Raw genomic sequence first — 14,999 nt, forward strand, 5'->3', positions numbered from 1 at the left:
TGGAGGAAAGTCTGTCAAAGTCATGCATGTGAATTTAGAGGTAGTATTTATTGCAGAATTTCAAGGTTCCTAAAGTGCCTGTTGGTGTTTGATTGAACAGTCTTCTCATATTGATCACCACATCTTACCATGGTAATGTATCATTTTCATCCTAAACAGGTTTATGGGGTCTCTTTCACAATATGCTGTTTTTGGGTTCTCTTCTGGTACTGAATATTCTGTACAGCGCGCGTTTTCTTATGTAATATTATATAATGTAATGATTCTGTATTATACAGTACAAGGAACCTATATGGGCAAGAGACAGTATTTCATTCATGGGTCTTATGTGGAGTATGTACATGTATTTAGTAGAGTTTATATATCTCCAGTTTTGAAATGATTTAAAAATTATTTAAAACTTTTTTTTGGATTGCCAGTGTTATGTTGATTTTTATTATTATTTTTAATATAGATTTGATGTAAATATATGCTGCAATATTTATGTCAAATAAATTAATGTTAATCTCTCAGTCTCTATTTTCTCTCTTTTTCAGTTGAGACAATGGCCCTCAAGATACCACTGGCGGTCCAGGTGATGTTACTACCTGTTCTATTGGGAAAAACATAACTATTCCCACATTTTTACAAAATGTTAAATATGTGGCTGCAGGTATGAACTGCTGCAATTTCCAGGTGAAATGTCCACCGACTGGTGGGTGGGCTTAAATATCCATTGGGATCCGAGACCGTCCATGGCTATACCAGTAGTTTGAATATATATGCTGCTTTTTATCCCTATTTAAGCATTACATTCACTAAAGAAAAAACTGTTTGTGGCGCCACCCAGTGGACATTTGATCTAGACACCTTGATTTGCAGTTGAGTTTTCTCATGAGATCAAGTTAAAAAGTACCTCCATATTTGTGTGTATTTATTATCCTGGAAAAAAGTTAAAATATTTGTATTTTTATATAAGTATTTTTCTATTATTTATTCAGGTTGTTCTGACTCTGATGGAAATCTCCATGAATTTTACTCTGCATGGGAGACCGAATCTGAAACGTGTGTCTGTGGGAACATGGGAATCATCTGTTGTCTCAGGTGAAAAAAAGTACACTTCTATAATGTACCTAAAGTGCTCTATTTTCATGCACTAATTTTGCACTTAATATACTAAAATTCAAATTTAGCACTTCTTAAGATAATCTTAAGAACATCCAAGTGTACTCAACTGTGCTATTTTGAGACACCATGAAATATGAACTAAAATGTATATAGTTACCACTTGTAGTACACTATGGGTTTTTTTGTGCAAAGTATGACATATTTGACCGCACATTCTTACCTGAATCCACCCCTGAAATCATCATGACTGAATCCACCACTGAAATCATGACTGAATCCACCCCTGAAATGATCATATGTGGACCTTTTAATTTCAGTGACGTCGGAGAGCCTTAAAGAACCATCCATGTAAAATCCTGAACAACCGTTAAGGAAATATGTCTCTTTCAAAATCAAAATTCGGCTATAAAGTTTTCTTATGCCATTTATAAAATCCATGAAATGTGTACAGTACATATCTGTGTTTTGCCTGTGCCATTTTCAAGAAGCAATAATGCTTTGTGCAATAATTTGAGAATTATTTTGACCTATAAAATGCAAATATAATTTAAAGATGACCTTGTGTATGTGTGTGTTTCAGCAGTGATGAAGAGCTTGCTACACCCTAAGGGTTAGTTCACCCAAAAATGAAAATTATGTCATTAATTACTCACCCTCATGGCGTTCCACACCCGTAAGACCTTCGTTAATCTTCGGAACACAAATTAAGATGTTTTTGTTGAAATCCGATGGCTCCGTGAGGCCTGCATAGGGAGCAATGACACTTCCTCTCTCAAGATCCATAAAGGTACTAAAAACATATTTAAATCAGTTCATGTGAGTACAGTGGTTCAATATTAATTAGGGATGCTCATTTCGGTTAAATTTCTCGACCGACAACCGACGCTCGTTATCCGATTATTAACCGTTAATTGATAAGATTATAATATTGTATAGCCTATATGATGATAATATGACATATATATGACATTAAATAAAAAATACAATTGACGAGTGTCTGTGTCTTCCACGGGTTTATTTTAACATGCAAACAGCAGCATAGAACAGATAAACAACAGAACCTGGATTCACATTATCAAATTGTCACGCACCTGCAGCGTTTCTGACAACAGAAAAAAATAATTTAAATAAAAGGCATAAAATAAATAGGCCTACACTAAATATTTTTCACTTAAATGTTTAACAAATTATGAAAACAAAAACAAAAAAACACGGTGAATCCATTGAAGCTTTGAACAACCGGTATTTTAGACTTTTCCGTCAAATAAAAACAGCAGGCATACCTCAAGGATTGTTATTGTTATGACCACAGACGGTGCACGTGTGCACACCGAACGCGTCTTTCCGCGCTCATGGGCAAAGGAATTTCTTTGAAAGGCTCGCGCACGAGACTGAGCGGAATGCGGGAAATGAAGTATACCATCCATGGCCCTAAATTGTAATGGACTGGAGCTCACGGTTCACATCGTGAGAAATGGGAACGCAGGGGCACCGCGATGCGACCGCAAAAGGCACTTTCACTTTCGTAATCAAAGTGCATGCCACTGATAAGCTTTGTAAATGCAGTATTACAGTATACACATACCAATTATACGCGCAGGTCTCCTCGTGCGTCCTCCCCACTGTGTCGCCGGTCGAGGCAATAATTTTCGTTTCGCTTTTAGATATCTCTTTTATAGATGCCATCAATGCATTTAACTTTCTAGATGTAATTACCGAACTCAAAACAGTCCATAAACTACAAATCCTCACGAAAACTTCAGTCAAGCCAGCTCGCGCGTCAATCTGAGAGATCAGCTTCTTACCTTAAAGTGTCAAATTTCTCGGTTTCTGAATGGACGGTTTTGCTTGATTGACAAACGCTAACGTTCGGCCACGATTTATATACCATCAGCCTGTCCTAAAACGTTAGCACGCTGTGATCGATTGCTTGGAGATCGCGTGTTTCTCTGTTCGAGAGCGCGCATTTCCTCTTCTTCACATCTGCGACAAAAAAGTTGATTATTTATGAACGAAAGCTCACAGAAACGTGAAAATGGTCTCATTTGAAAGAAAATATCCTAAGCTAAAAGATGATATATTGTGACTGATTGAAGCAGCCCTTATCAAAAGTGCGGGGGTCGAATTCTGTCTTTTCAAAACTGCGGGGGTCCCCCCTGTCCCCCGTGCCAACGGCGCGCCTGACTCTTTCTATCGAAATGGTCAGTACTTCTTTTTGCTCGCTTCATTTTGCTTGTTGCTTAGGGAAAATGTCTGGCACGTGTGAAACGCCCCGCGAGTTAACAAATAAGCATATATGTATATATAGCATATTTTTCTTTAACCATGCAGCAAACAGCAAAAAAAAAAAAAAAAAAAAACATTTAACTGATAGTATTAATCGGTTAAAAATTCTTACTTTCGGTTAACGGTTAAACGGTCAATGTGAGCATCCCTAATATTAATATTATAAAGTGACGAGAATATTTTTGGTGCTCTAAAAAAAACAAAATAACGACTTCTATAGTGATCGCTGATTTCAAAACAATGGTTCAGGAAGCTTCGGAGCATTATGAATCTTTTGTGTCGAATCAGCGGTTCGGAACGCCAAAGTCACGTGATTTCAGCAGTTCGATTGTTTGACATGATCCAAATCATGATTCAACACGCTGATTCATAATGCTCCGAAGCATTCTGAAGCAGTGTTTTGACATTTCTTTTTTTAATATTTTTTTTATTGGTGTACCAAAAATATTCTCGTCACTTCATAATATTAATATTGAACCACTGTACTCACATGAACTGATTTAAATATGTTTTTAGTACATTAATGGATCTTTAGAGAGGAAATGTCATTGCTGGCTATGCAGACCTCACGGAGCCATCGGATTTCAACAAACATATCTTAATATGTGTTCCGAAGATTAACGAAGGTCTTACGGTTGTGGAACGGCATGAGGGTGAGTAATTAATGACAGAATTTTCACTTCTGAGTGAACTAACCCTTTAAGATTCCAATCAGCCATATTCCTCAGACTCACCTGAAAATGTGAACTTGTGAATTCTCTTCATTAGGATGTTGATATAGCAACTGTTCAAGTGTCATGTAAGTTTCATTCATAATGTTTATCTTTTAATCTGATATAAAAATTTCGTATTGTGCTTATAACTGGTAGTAAGCCTATAAGCTTCATTGTTATGCTAGTTTGACATGACATAGAAGAAAATGGAAAAGTTATGAGTAGGCTTTCAAAATTTAGGCTTTCACTCATCTTCCGAGTGGACATTTTTCTGAACCCACCACGAGCACCACAGAGAAAACAAAAGCATGCAAAATCTCAGGTAAAATAAAATGATTTTGTTTTGTTCCAAATTTACACTTTTCAAAATAATATATTATTATAAACTTTTCAAATTAATATATTGATTTTAAAATGTAACATTAAAGGATTAGTTCACTTTCAAATGAAGATTACCCCAAGCTTTAGGCTACTCACCCTCAAGACATCCTAGGTGTATATGACTTTCTTCTTCCTGATGAACACAATCATAGAAATATTAATAAATAGGGGCGAGACTAAACTGTGACGAAATTTCTCATCAAGGCGAAAAGTAGTCTCGTGATGTTGCCATGACAGATATGGAGGACCAGGGGTGCCACTTAAAAATAAAAAGAAGAATCAATTAATTAATTTAATAATTCAAACATAAAAATGTATATAAATGATTCACTTTTTATATGGGCAAATTAATAGACATATTTAAAGTTGGTAAATAGAGAAAGAAAAGCATTTGCCAAGCATTTGCCAAATTCTTTTTAAAAAAGCGATTTAAATGCGCATTTAAAATGATTTACTAATGAACTTTTTATTGTTTTATTGATCTACGTTTTAAAAAATGAATTAAATATCCCATTTCAAATTTGTCTATTTATTTATACATTCAAAAAAGATTTTTAAAATTTATTGTTTTATTGTTTTATTAAACTACATTTAAAAACAGGAATTAAATAAACAACTTTAAATATGTCTATTAATTTGCCCATATAAAAAGTGAATCATTTATATACATTTTTATGTTTGAATTATTAAATTAATTAATTGATTCTTCTTTTTATTTTTAAGTGGCACATCTGGTCCTCCATAGACAGAGTGTTAGGATGATTAGGAAAGAATATGCTGTGTTTACATTACGCCTTATTTGCTTTATATTTAAATAAAAAACATTTAATTCAGTTGGATAACGGTCGCTGCCGCTCCATATTTACAGAGTTACGCGCGATCGTGAAAGTGAAAGTAAACAAGCGCGCATTCAAACGCGATTTCAATACCCCGCATTTGAAAGCGGCTCCCTGATGAATACAGACATCTCTCAATATGAAAGCTATTTTAGGCTGGGCATGTGGTAGTTGTAACCATCTCTTAGCTCTGTATTAAAGAAAAACTGGTCTTATTTGCACTTTGAATATTGAGAGAGTGCAATTATGGTTGCACTTACTGTAAAGTGTTACCATAAAAATGAATAACAGTTTTCTCTTAATCTTATTAAGCACAAACAATAAGGTTTCATTTGTTAACATTAGTTAATGTACTCTTAACTATCATGAACTGACAACGAATGACTTTTATCAACTAACACAAACAAAGATTAATAAATACTGTAGCAAATATATTGCTCATTGTCAGTTGATGTTGGTTAATACATTAATGTTAATAAATGAGACCTTATTGTAAAGTGTTACCATTTTCATTTATACTGTTTTATTTCTATGATCTGTTTGTGGAAAGGAGTTCAGTTAGGAGGTCAAAAGTTGCAGAAGCTCATAAATCAGTAAGGTCTGAAGAGACTGAAATCATACAGAAGAGAAGTCAGTCATTTGAGTTTGTGGCAAAACCTTTTTCAGTACTTGAGTATTGTTGTCTTTTACTGCATATGATAATTCATACTCAGAAAGTAGAACTGAAATGACATTCATTACAAGATGATTAGTTAAAACATTTCAAATACACCTGCAGAATATTTTTTTCTAGTCATGTATTTCGCCATCTTGTCTCGTCTCGTGAACTCAATCTCGAGTCTCGTCTCGTGAGATACCTGTCTCGTCACACCCCTATTAATAAATATTCTGATGCATCCGAGCTTTATAATGGCAGTATGCGTTACCAAACGAGTATGAGCAGAAGAAAGTGTCTCCATCCATCATAAACATATTCCACACAGCTCTGCAGGGTTAATAAAGGCCTTCTGAAGCAAAGCTATGCATTTGTGTAAAAAAAAATATTTAACAAGTTATGAAGTAAAATATCTAGCTTCCACCATCCTTCCGTATTCTTCAAAAAGTTTATGCTGTATGTCCTACGCCTTCCCTATTCAACTTGTGGAAAAAACGGAACTGGAGTTGCGTCAGTTCCGTAAGTTGAATAGCTTGTGTCAAAGAGTATAGAACCCAAGGGATGACACTTTGATCATTTTTGGGTATCAGCCACTAGATGGCGCTCCAATAGCGCAGCCGCTATTATGGGGTGAAAATACTAACTGGACCATAGAATCCTTCGCATCTTGTGCTCCCAAAATCGGCGAATTTTACTGCCAAATCAGAAGCGCAATGGAACAGTTTTTAAAATCAAGTCACCAGTAAATTGTATGGCTCCTACAGTAAATGTAGTATTGTCTTATATATGTTTTATTTTACCGGTTGTAGAATCCAACCATTCATCCATCTGAGGTAGCAGTTAGCCTACTTTATTGAGTATTACTTTACACATTTATTAATAGTAAATTAATAATTAATACATTTAAGATCATCATGTTTGCAGCGATCAATATATTTCAGACCTAGTGCAGTAGGCCCTACACTCTCCCCAAACCAACTCCAAAACACATGAATGTGCACAGCCAGAGGAGAGTCTGCAAAGCATCACGAGATACTGTTATTATCTCATGTCTCAAAGCACATAACATTGCAATAATAATGAACGTAAAAAACTACAAGAGCTCTGCCATCTTGTAATTATGGTTACGACATCGTGTGAAGCATACGCTTGTTGTTTTGGTTCGGGAGGAACTGTAAAAGGTGGCTTTATATATTTAGACCACTTTTATTATTGATTGTTATCAGGATGTGAAGATAGTTTCAACCAGTAACCTATAACAAAGTGTTTATGAAAAACATTGCCTAGCCTACCTTTAAATGTACTGCACACCAATAAGCATACATTTGTGTTTACTAGTGTATTTATGAGGAAAATATGTGTTAAAGGGACCTGAATGTGTTTTAATAATCTGTATCAAAAAGAACCTGATGCAGTACATCGTTCATGTCACACGTGGGCAGTAAACACAATGCAATCACATGGGCTTGTGCTTACAGTGTGAAGGCCAGCAGAATAGTTACAACAGAGATGGCACATTGCAAGGATGTGAGCTAAAAGAAGCCCAGAGAGGGAGAGAGAGAGAGAGAGAGAGAGAGAGAGATGAGGTAGAACACCTGGAGTTGACTGAATCAGAGTCTTTATTCCCCCGACTGCCTGACAGCAATCTGCTGTAGAAGACAGGTGAGTTACGCTACACACAGAGAGAGCCATGTTTCGACACTATACAGCTTTCAGAAATAAAAAATGATAATATGTTAACAATAATTTATAAGTGTAACTGTTTTTTTTATCTACTTATTTCAAAGATGAGAGAACGTACTGTAATTCAATTTATGAATGTATCAGGGTCACATTTTAATTATTCTGTAGAACATCTTCATGTGTTTTAAGTTTGATTCACTGTGAAGAGAGGATATTAAGCATCTGTGGCTGCTTTTGTCTCTGTAACTAGGAAAGGTTGTGTTCTAATTAATATTTTATATCTGATCAGTTTCACTTCCATATTGGAGATGTTGATATAGCAGCTTGTGTCAGCCATATATGCACAACATGCAAACAGTTGTTCAGAATAGGTTGTGAAAAGCTTGAAGTAACCCGCTGTCCTCTGTAGGACTTGTTGACATAGACTGCAGCTCTTTGGTGTTGCCATGAAGTGAGGACACACAGGCAATTTTCTCTCTTGCACACATAAATGCACACACACCTCCTCAGATCAGTAGGTTTGTGCAGGCGGGCAGTATGGCGACAGAATCTAGTGATTTTTAAATCTTTATTTGGATCGTATTAGAGTTGGACTGAAAAGCTTTGTCTTTTTAAGGATGTTCTGCTTCTGATTAGTCACCACAGATGACCACAATGTTATGTGTACCCTAGTGAAAAATAAATAAACTAAAATGTATTTGAAATACATTTATTTTATGCTAAGTATACAACAAAAACACTTACATATTTATGTAATTAATGTAAATACCCTGCAATTGCTCTTTTGCTAAATTGGAACAACTAATTTTGTTCTTAATGTACTTTAGTTATCCAGAATAAATAAGGTTCAACTAAAGATATACTTTAGATTGTGCTAAAGTGGAACTACTGCAAGTATACTTCATGTACACTTCAAATACGTATCTTGCTTTAAAGACTGATATTATAAAGTCATCATACTATCCTTACTAATAGTGATTTAAAAATTTTAAGCTTAATATTGAGAAATGTGCACTGTGCACTAAAGAAGTACTCCAAGTAAAGTTGAATTATAATATTTATATCAGTAAGTCTCAAGCGATGTCAGTAAATATGTTAATGCATTTGTAGTATATACTTAGTATGAAATAAATGTTTTAAATTCATTGTGGTATAGGTTTTTTTCACTAGGGTAGGGAGGATTTTGACTGAAATTTATAATTACCCTCGACCAAAAGGAGGTCAGAGGTCAGCACAATAGCATCTGTGTTTGTTTGAAAATGAAAATCATTTAGGCTACAAAGTATTTTAGTAAGTAGCTAAAACCACATAGAATCCCAGAATGCCCCAGGCTTTAATATCAACTATATAATCTACAGCTTAAGTTTTGTATTATAGTTCAGTCAGTGTGTGTGTGTGCATTGTAGTAGTATTTTAGTAGTGAGTAGTATTTTACGGTTTGGTCAGTGTGACATGTAAACTGTCTAGATGAAAATCCACACCTGTAGAAGAAGAATGGAGAGAGGATGTGAGATTAGGATGATTATGAAAGGGAGCAAAAAGAATGAAACTGATAGAGTGAGAGTGCAGGAGGATAATGTGATCTTCTCACCCTCTGAGTCCTATCACAGGTGAAGAATAACATTTGATGATATTAAAGAAAAGGATATCGGTTGTAAGGCAGGGTAGAGATCACTCTTCCTTTTTTCCTCTCTTCATCACACAAAAACATGTGCAGGTGTTAAAGTCACTTCTATGCCATGGAGAGGGATTGTAATTTAACCTAACATTTTTGGATGGTCACACATTAAAATGATCTGGAAATGTTTTTAGGGATTTTATAGCATTATTTCCAATCAATCTGTTTTAAACCAAATTATGCTAAAAGTGTGAACATATTTAATTGTTTGTGGTGGAAACACCCACACATTTGACCATAACAAACTTTTGCTGATTTTTGACTCATTTCAGCTCTGTTTGCCAAGTTACAGATATGTTTGGTGATGAGAGAATTCTAATATTCTAATATAATTATTATGAGGCACACTGATTACAACAGGAAGTCTAAAATTATCTCATTATCTCTATCCTCTGAATGAGAGCGCTAGATAGAGAGAGACTGACAAAGAGAGATAAAGAAGACAGAGCCACAACGACAGCCAAGCATGAAAATGTAATTTGTTGCGCAAATAAAGGATGGTTATGGTCATTGTTACACATCTATTCAAAAGCTATGAATGCCTTAGACCAGTGGTCACCAACCTTTTTAAGCCCAAGATCCCTGACCTCGACCTTTTTGAAAGACAAGATCTACTTCATAGAAAAAGACAGCCCAGATTGTATTTAGTATTTTTTTCGTGGTCAATGTAGATTCTGATTTATTTAGCCTATTTATTTATTTTTTTTACAAGCAAATTGGCCGATTCTGATACTGGTTGCAGATATTTATTATTAATATTATTATAATAAACAAAAATATATAGCCATTTCAAATTAGAGGGAACCACTGCTTTTTAATCACAATCCAAACAAAGATGCTACGCACGTTGCATGAGAAGTTGTTTTCCCTCCTGAAAAATCCAGCTAAAACCAGCCTAAGATGGTCAGGCTGGTTTTGGCTGGTCTCCCAGCCTGGCTTAGCTGGTTTTAACTGGTCTCCTAGCCTGGTCAGTGTCATAGCTGGTTTTAGAGGGGTTTTGACTTTTGACCAGCTTAAACCAGCTGAACACCTGCTAACCCAGGCTGGGAGACAAGCTAAAACCAGCTACTTCCAGCTTAAACCAGCTAAGACCAGTCAACCAGCTTAGGCTGGTTTTAGCTGGATTTTTCAGCAGGGTTTTTATTTGAATTAGATTTAATTTCAAGATTTAAAGCAAAAACAGTACGGTCTGACTTTATCTTTGTGAAATTATAAATGCTACACACAAAAAAGGCATGAAAAAAAAACAGCAGGCTGAATGAGACGCAGATTCACTCTGACAGCCAGGTGGCGCTTATGGAGCAGCAGTGATACAGTGTTTCCTTGGTTACCGCTGTAAACAAAGCTGAAATGCGCTAATAATTAGCTACTTTATTCGGAAGTAAGAGGGAAATAAAATGCCATTGCCATCGAAATCTTCCTGAAGATTGATCTCCTTTTAGAGATGAATTCCTAATCCCTCACCCCCAATTCAACATTTATATTTTCTTCCTATATTTCGAGCATCGTGAACAGTGAGCTGCTCTGCCTGCTACAGAATTTTCTTCTCTTCGCGTCCGTCTTCAGCGTCTCTGGCCTCTTGTTAACGGCCGTTTACAGACTCAGACGTAATGTGGGCTATTTACCTTTATCTGTCTGCCCCAGTAGTTCCAGAAAATAACATCAAATAAATACAAAAATACAGTACAAAGACTGGAGAAATGTAATGTATTTTTGTACTCATATTTCTGTTATTTTCGCGAGCTACTGGAACAGTGATAAAGATCGACCGGTCGATCGCGATCGACGGGTTGGCGACCACTGCCTTAGACTAACCTATTCTGAGTTTAGCTGGTATATAGTGAGCAAAGCTAATGGCTTTTTCACATGATTTAGATCTGGGCAACACAATCAGTCTCTTTGTCATCTTGTTTTGATTTTCACGCCAGTGCCCACATAATGATACGTCACGCAAGTTGTAATGATCGACTGTGCCGCTTTCATCAGTTAGGCCTACTCACCCTCATGTTGTTCCAAACCTGTATGATTTTCAGTCTTTCGTGGAACACTAAAGAAGAATGCTGATGCTGCTCTTTTCAGTATAATGAATAATGACTTCTAGTTTTATGAAAGTTTTATAAAACTAGAAGTCTTTTTGGAGCTTTTTGAGAGCTTGACAACCTATGGTCACCATTCACTTTCAGTGTATGAACAGTGTGAACATCCTGCCTAATGCTGCTGAAATTACCATAAATATGAATTATCATAAAAAAGATCATTACCCAAGTTTCCAAATTGGGATGCCGTAAATTTTTACCATTGCCGTAGTGATCGAAGTTATAATCGTCTTTGCCACAACATCTATATTGCTTTCTCTTGCAATACAGATGCAAGGGTGACAATGGGACACTACATTTTATTCAAAATAATATAAATATCTTCTACACTTTGCATAAAATTTCCTCAAGAAATAGGCAAGAATAAACCTGCTGTCTTCTGTGATTCCTTTTCTTTCTGACAAACTGATTCCACTGAAGAAATAAAGTCATAAGGGTGAGTTAATGATAGAGTTCTCATTCTTAGGTCGACTATCCCTTTAAGAATTTAGATGGGTGATGGATGCAATGTGAGGAGCTTTTCAGACACTGCTAAAACTAAATCAAAAACAGTAACTTCAGTGAGCTCTGTGTGTGTTAGTGTGTGTGTGTGTTCAGAGCATCTATAGATTATCCATATAGAACACCCAGATCAATGTGAGACCGGTCTGCAAGCCTGCTACCCAAGAAACACACAAATAACACACTACAGTCTCCGATACACTCTGTGGATACTTTGCTGAAATGGTCTGAATGTGTTCTCATTATGAGCCATTGCAGGTCCTGATCAATGGCCACCCCCCAGAGGAACATCTATAATTGGATGCACTGCAAATCCCTCAGCAGGGTCACAGTATCATTCCTCCCACACACTTCTCTTTCATCTCTTTGCCATTTTTTCCAACTACAGAAAAAGTCAAATAACAGAGTTTGTCTTTTTTTATTTTTAATCAAAGGTGTCAACCCAGCTCTCTCTTACACATAAATATAAAGGTCTCACATGTTTTATGTTCTCAGAAGAACTCATAATAGCGCTCTGTAAGAGTCACTGTTTGGGTTTAAGTAAAACCCTTAAAATCACCTTTTAACATTCCTACACAAGCCCCTGGTTTCACAGACAAGGCTTAAAAGTAACTTGCACTGACATCTTAAGGTGTCACTGCAATTGTTTTGTCTCAAGATGCACACCAGTAATGTTTTTCTCTAAGGCACATTTATAAAAGTAACTTTAAATGTCGTAATTGAACTAATCCTGGCTTAATCTAAGCCCTGTCTATGAAACCAGGCCTTCATGTCCTCATTATTTCCGAAATAACCATTATAGTCTCTATAGTATCATAGCTTTTGAAATGCATGCAGAGTTCCCTAGGGGTGTGAACATCTAATTTAGATGCACCTCTTTGTTATTTTCAGACTCCCAAGATGCTTTGCTGTCTGGAGCTATCCTGAGGTGGCCAATGCCGTCGGCTCTCTTTGACGTGCCATGGTGGCAGGCGCTCTTAAACTCCACCCTCACCATCAACCAAAGCAACAGTAGTTTGTTCCTGCTTGACAGCCCCTGCTGGCAATCAAGTGCCATGACACTTACATTAGTGCTGTGCTACTGCCTGGTGCTTATTTTGGGCTTGCTTGGTAACATCCTCCTCATTTGCATTATTATGCACCAGCGGGACCCTCCTAATGTCACTAGCATCCTCATTGCCAACCTTTCAGTTTCTGACATCCTGGTGAGTGTGTTCTGCCTTCCTTTCACTGTGGTTTACACTCTTATGGATCACTGGATCTTCGGTGCGCTGCTGTGTCGCCTGATGCCATTTGTGCAGTGTGTGTCGGTGACAGTTTCGGTTCTGTCTCTGGTTTTGATTGCACTTGAAAGGCACCAGCTCATCCTGCATCCATCAGGCTGGAAGCCGAGCGTCCCACAGGCGTACATAGCCGTCTTGATTGTGTGGCTGTTGGCCTGTGTAACATCATTACCTTTCCTAGCATTCCACTTGCTCAGCAGCGAGCCATACAGTCTGCTTCCTGCGCCGCTTAGCCAGCTACAGGCATGTCTGGAAGTCTGGCCTTCTCAGCAGCACAAACTAGTCTACACCACAAGCCTGTTGCTATTCCAGTACTGCTGCCCGCTGCTCCTCATGCTTCTCTGCTACTTTCGCATCTTCCTGCGGCTGCGACGCAGACAACACATGCTGGAGCGTCAGTGCAGCCGTAATCGAGAAGACGAACACAGGCGTGTGATGCACAGCAAACGCATAAATATTATGCTTGCCACTTTGGTGGCTGCATTTGCTGTGTGCTGGCTCCCATTAAATGCCTTTAATGTGGTGGCAGACTGGCACCAGGAGGCGCTGCCTGTGTGTTACCACAATCTGCTGTTTTCACTCTGCCATCTGCTGGCCATGAGTTCCACCTGCATCAACCCCATCATCTATGGCTTCCTCAACAGCAACTTCCGCAAGGATGTGGCCTCCGTGGTGCTACACTGCCATTTTCAGCCAATCGAAGACAACTATGAACACTTTCCAATGTCCACCATGAACACTGATGTGTCACGGACATCTTTTAGACTCAGAAACAATTCTGTGTAATTGGGCTTATTGCTCCAGTGATAGATGCCAGCTCTCTCTCTCTCTTTATACAGTGCCATGAAAAAGTTTGTGAACCCCTTGCAGAATCTGTGAAAATGAGAATTATTTTAATAAAATAAGAGGGATAATAAAAAATGCATGTTACTTTTTTGTTTAGTACTGTTTTATGTATTATTTTACATAAAAGACGTTTTCATTTAGTTCACAAGACAAAACAATACCTGAATTTATTAAAATAACCCCATAAGTTTGTGAACCATTGATTCTCAATACTGTGTGTGGTTACCTAATCATCCACGACTGTTTTTTTGTTTTGTGATGGTCGTTCATGAGTCTCTTGTTTGTTCTGAGCAGTTAAACTGAGCTCTGTTCTTCAGAAAAATCCTCCAGCTCCTGCAGATTGATCAGTTTTCAAGCATTTTTGCATATTTGAACCCTTTCCAGCAGTGACTGTATGATTTTAAGATCTGTGTTTTCATACTGAGGACAACTGAGGGACTAAAACACAACTATTAAAAAAGGTTCAAACATTCACTGATGCTCCAGAAGGAAACACGACGCATTAAGAGTCGGGGTGTAAAAACTTTTGAAAAGGATGAAGATGTCACAATTTTCCTTATTTTGTTTAAATATCATTGTTTTTCATTTAGTACTGAACCAACAGAAGATACTTGCATGTTTCCCGGCAGAAAAATTAACTACAATTTACCTTGATATTTGAATTCAAAAGTTTTCACCCCTCGGCTCTTAATGCATCATGTTTCCTTCTGGAGCATCAGTGAATGTTTGAACCTTTTTTAATAGTTGTGTTTGAGTCTCTCAATTGTCCTCAGTGTGAAAAGATGAATCTCAAAATCATACAGTCACTGCTGGAAAGGGTTCAAATATGCAAAAATGCTTGAAAACTGATGAATCTGCAGGAGCTGGAGGATTTTTCTGAAGAACAGAGCTCAGTTTAACTGCTCAGAACAAACAAGAGACTCATGAACAACCA

General features: G+C 37.0%; 1 protein-coding gene across 2 annotated transcripts; it reads left to right on the top strand.

Moving 5' to 3' along the window:
• Positions 1-551: 551 nt before the first annotated feature.
• On the top strand, positions 552-14,054 carry npy4r (neuropeptide Y receptor Y4). Of its 2 annotated transcripts, XM_067368002.1 has the most exons (3): positions 552-574; positions 981-1,083; positions 12,828-14,054. In XM_067368002.1, exons 2-3 carry the CDS (start codon positions 996-998, stop codon positions 14,003-14,005), a joined length of 1,266 nt encoding a protein of 421 aa, XP_067224103.1. In that variant the 5' UTR covers positions 552-574; positions 981-995; the 3' UTR covers positions 14,006-14,054. The 2 variants fall into 2 exon arrangements, with proteins under 2 accessions (XP_067224103.1, XP_067224104.1); XM_067368003.1 differs by lacking the exons at positions 552-574; positions 981-1,083 and adding an exon at positions 7,601-7,640.
• The last annotated feature ends 945 nt before the right edge of the window (positions 14,055-14,999 follow it).

The sequence above is a fragment of the Chanodichthys erythropterus genome, chromosome 18 (genome assembly GCF_024489055.1).
Source record: "Chanodichthys erythropterus isolate Z2021 chromosome 18, ASM2448905v1, whole genome shotgun sequence".
NCBI lineage: Eukaryota > Metazoa > Chordata > Actinopteri > Cypriniformes > Xenocyprididae > Chanodichthys > Chanodichthys erythropterus.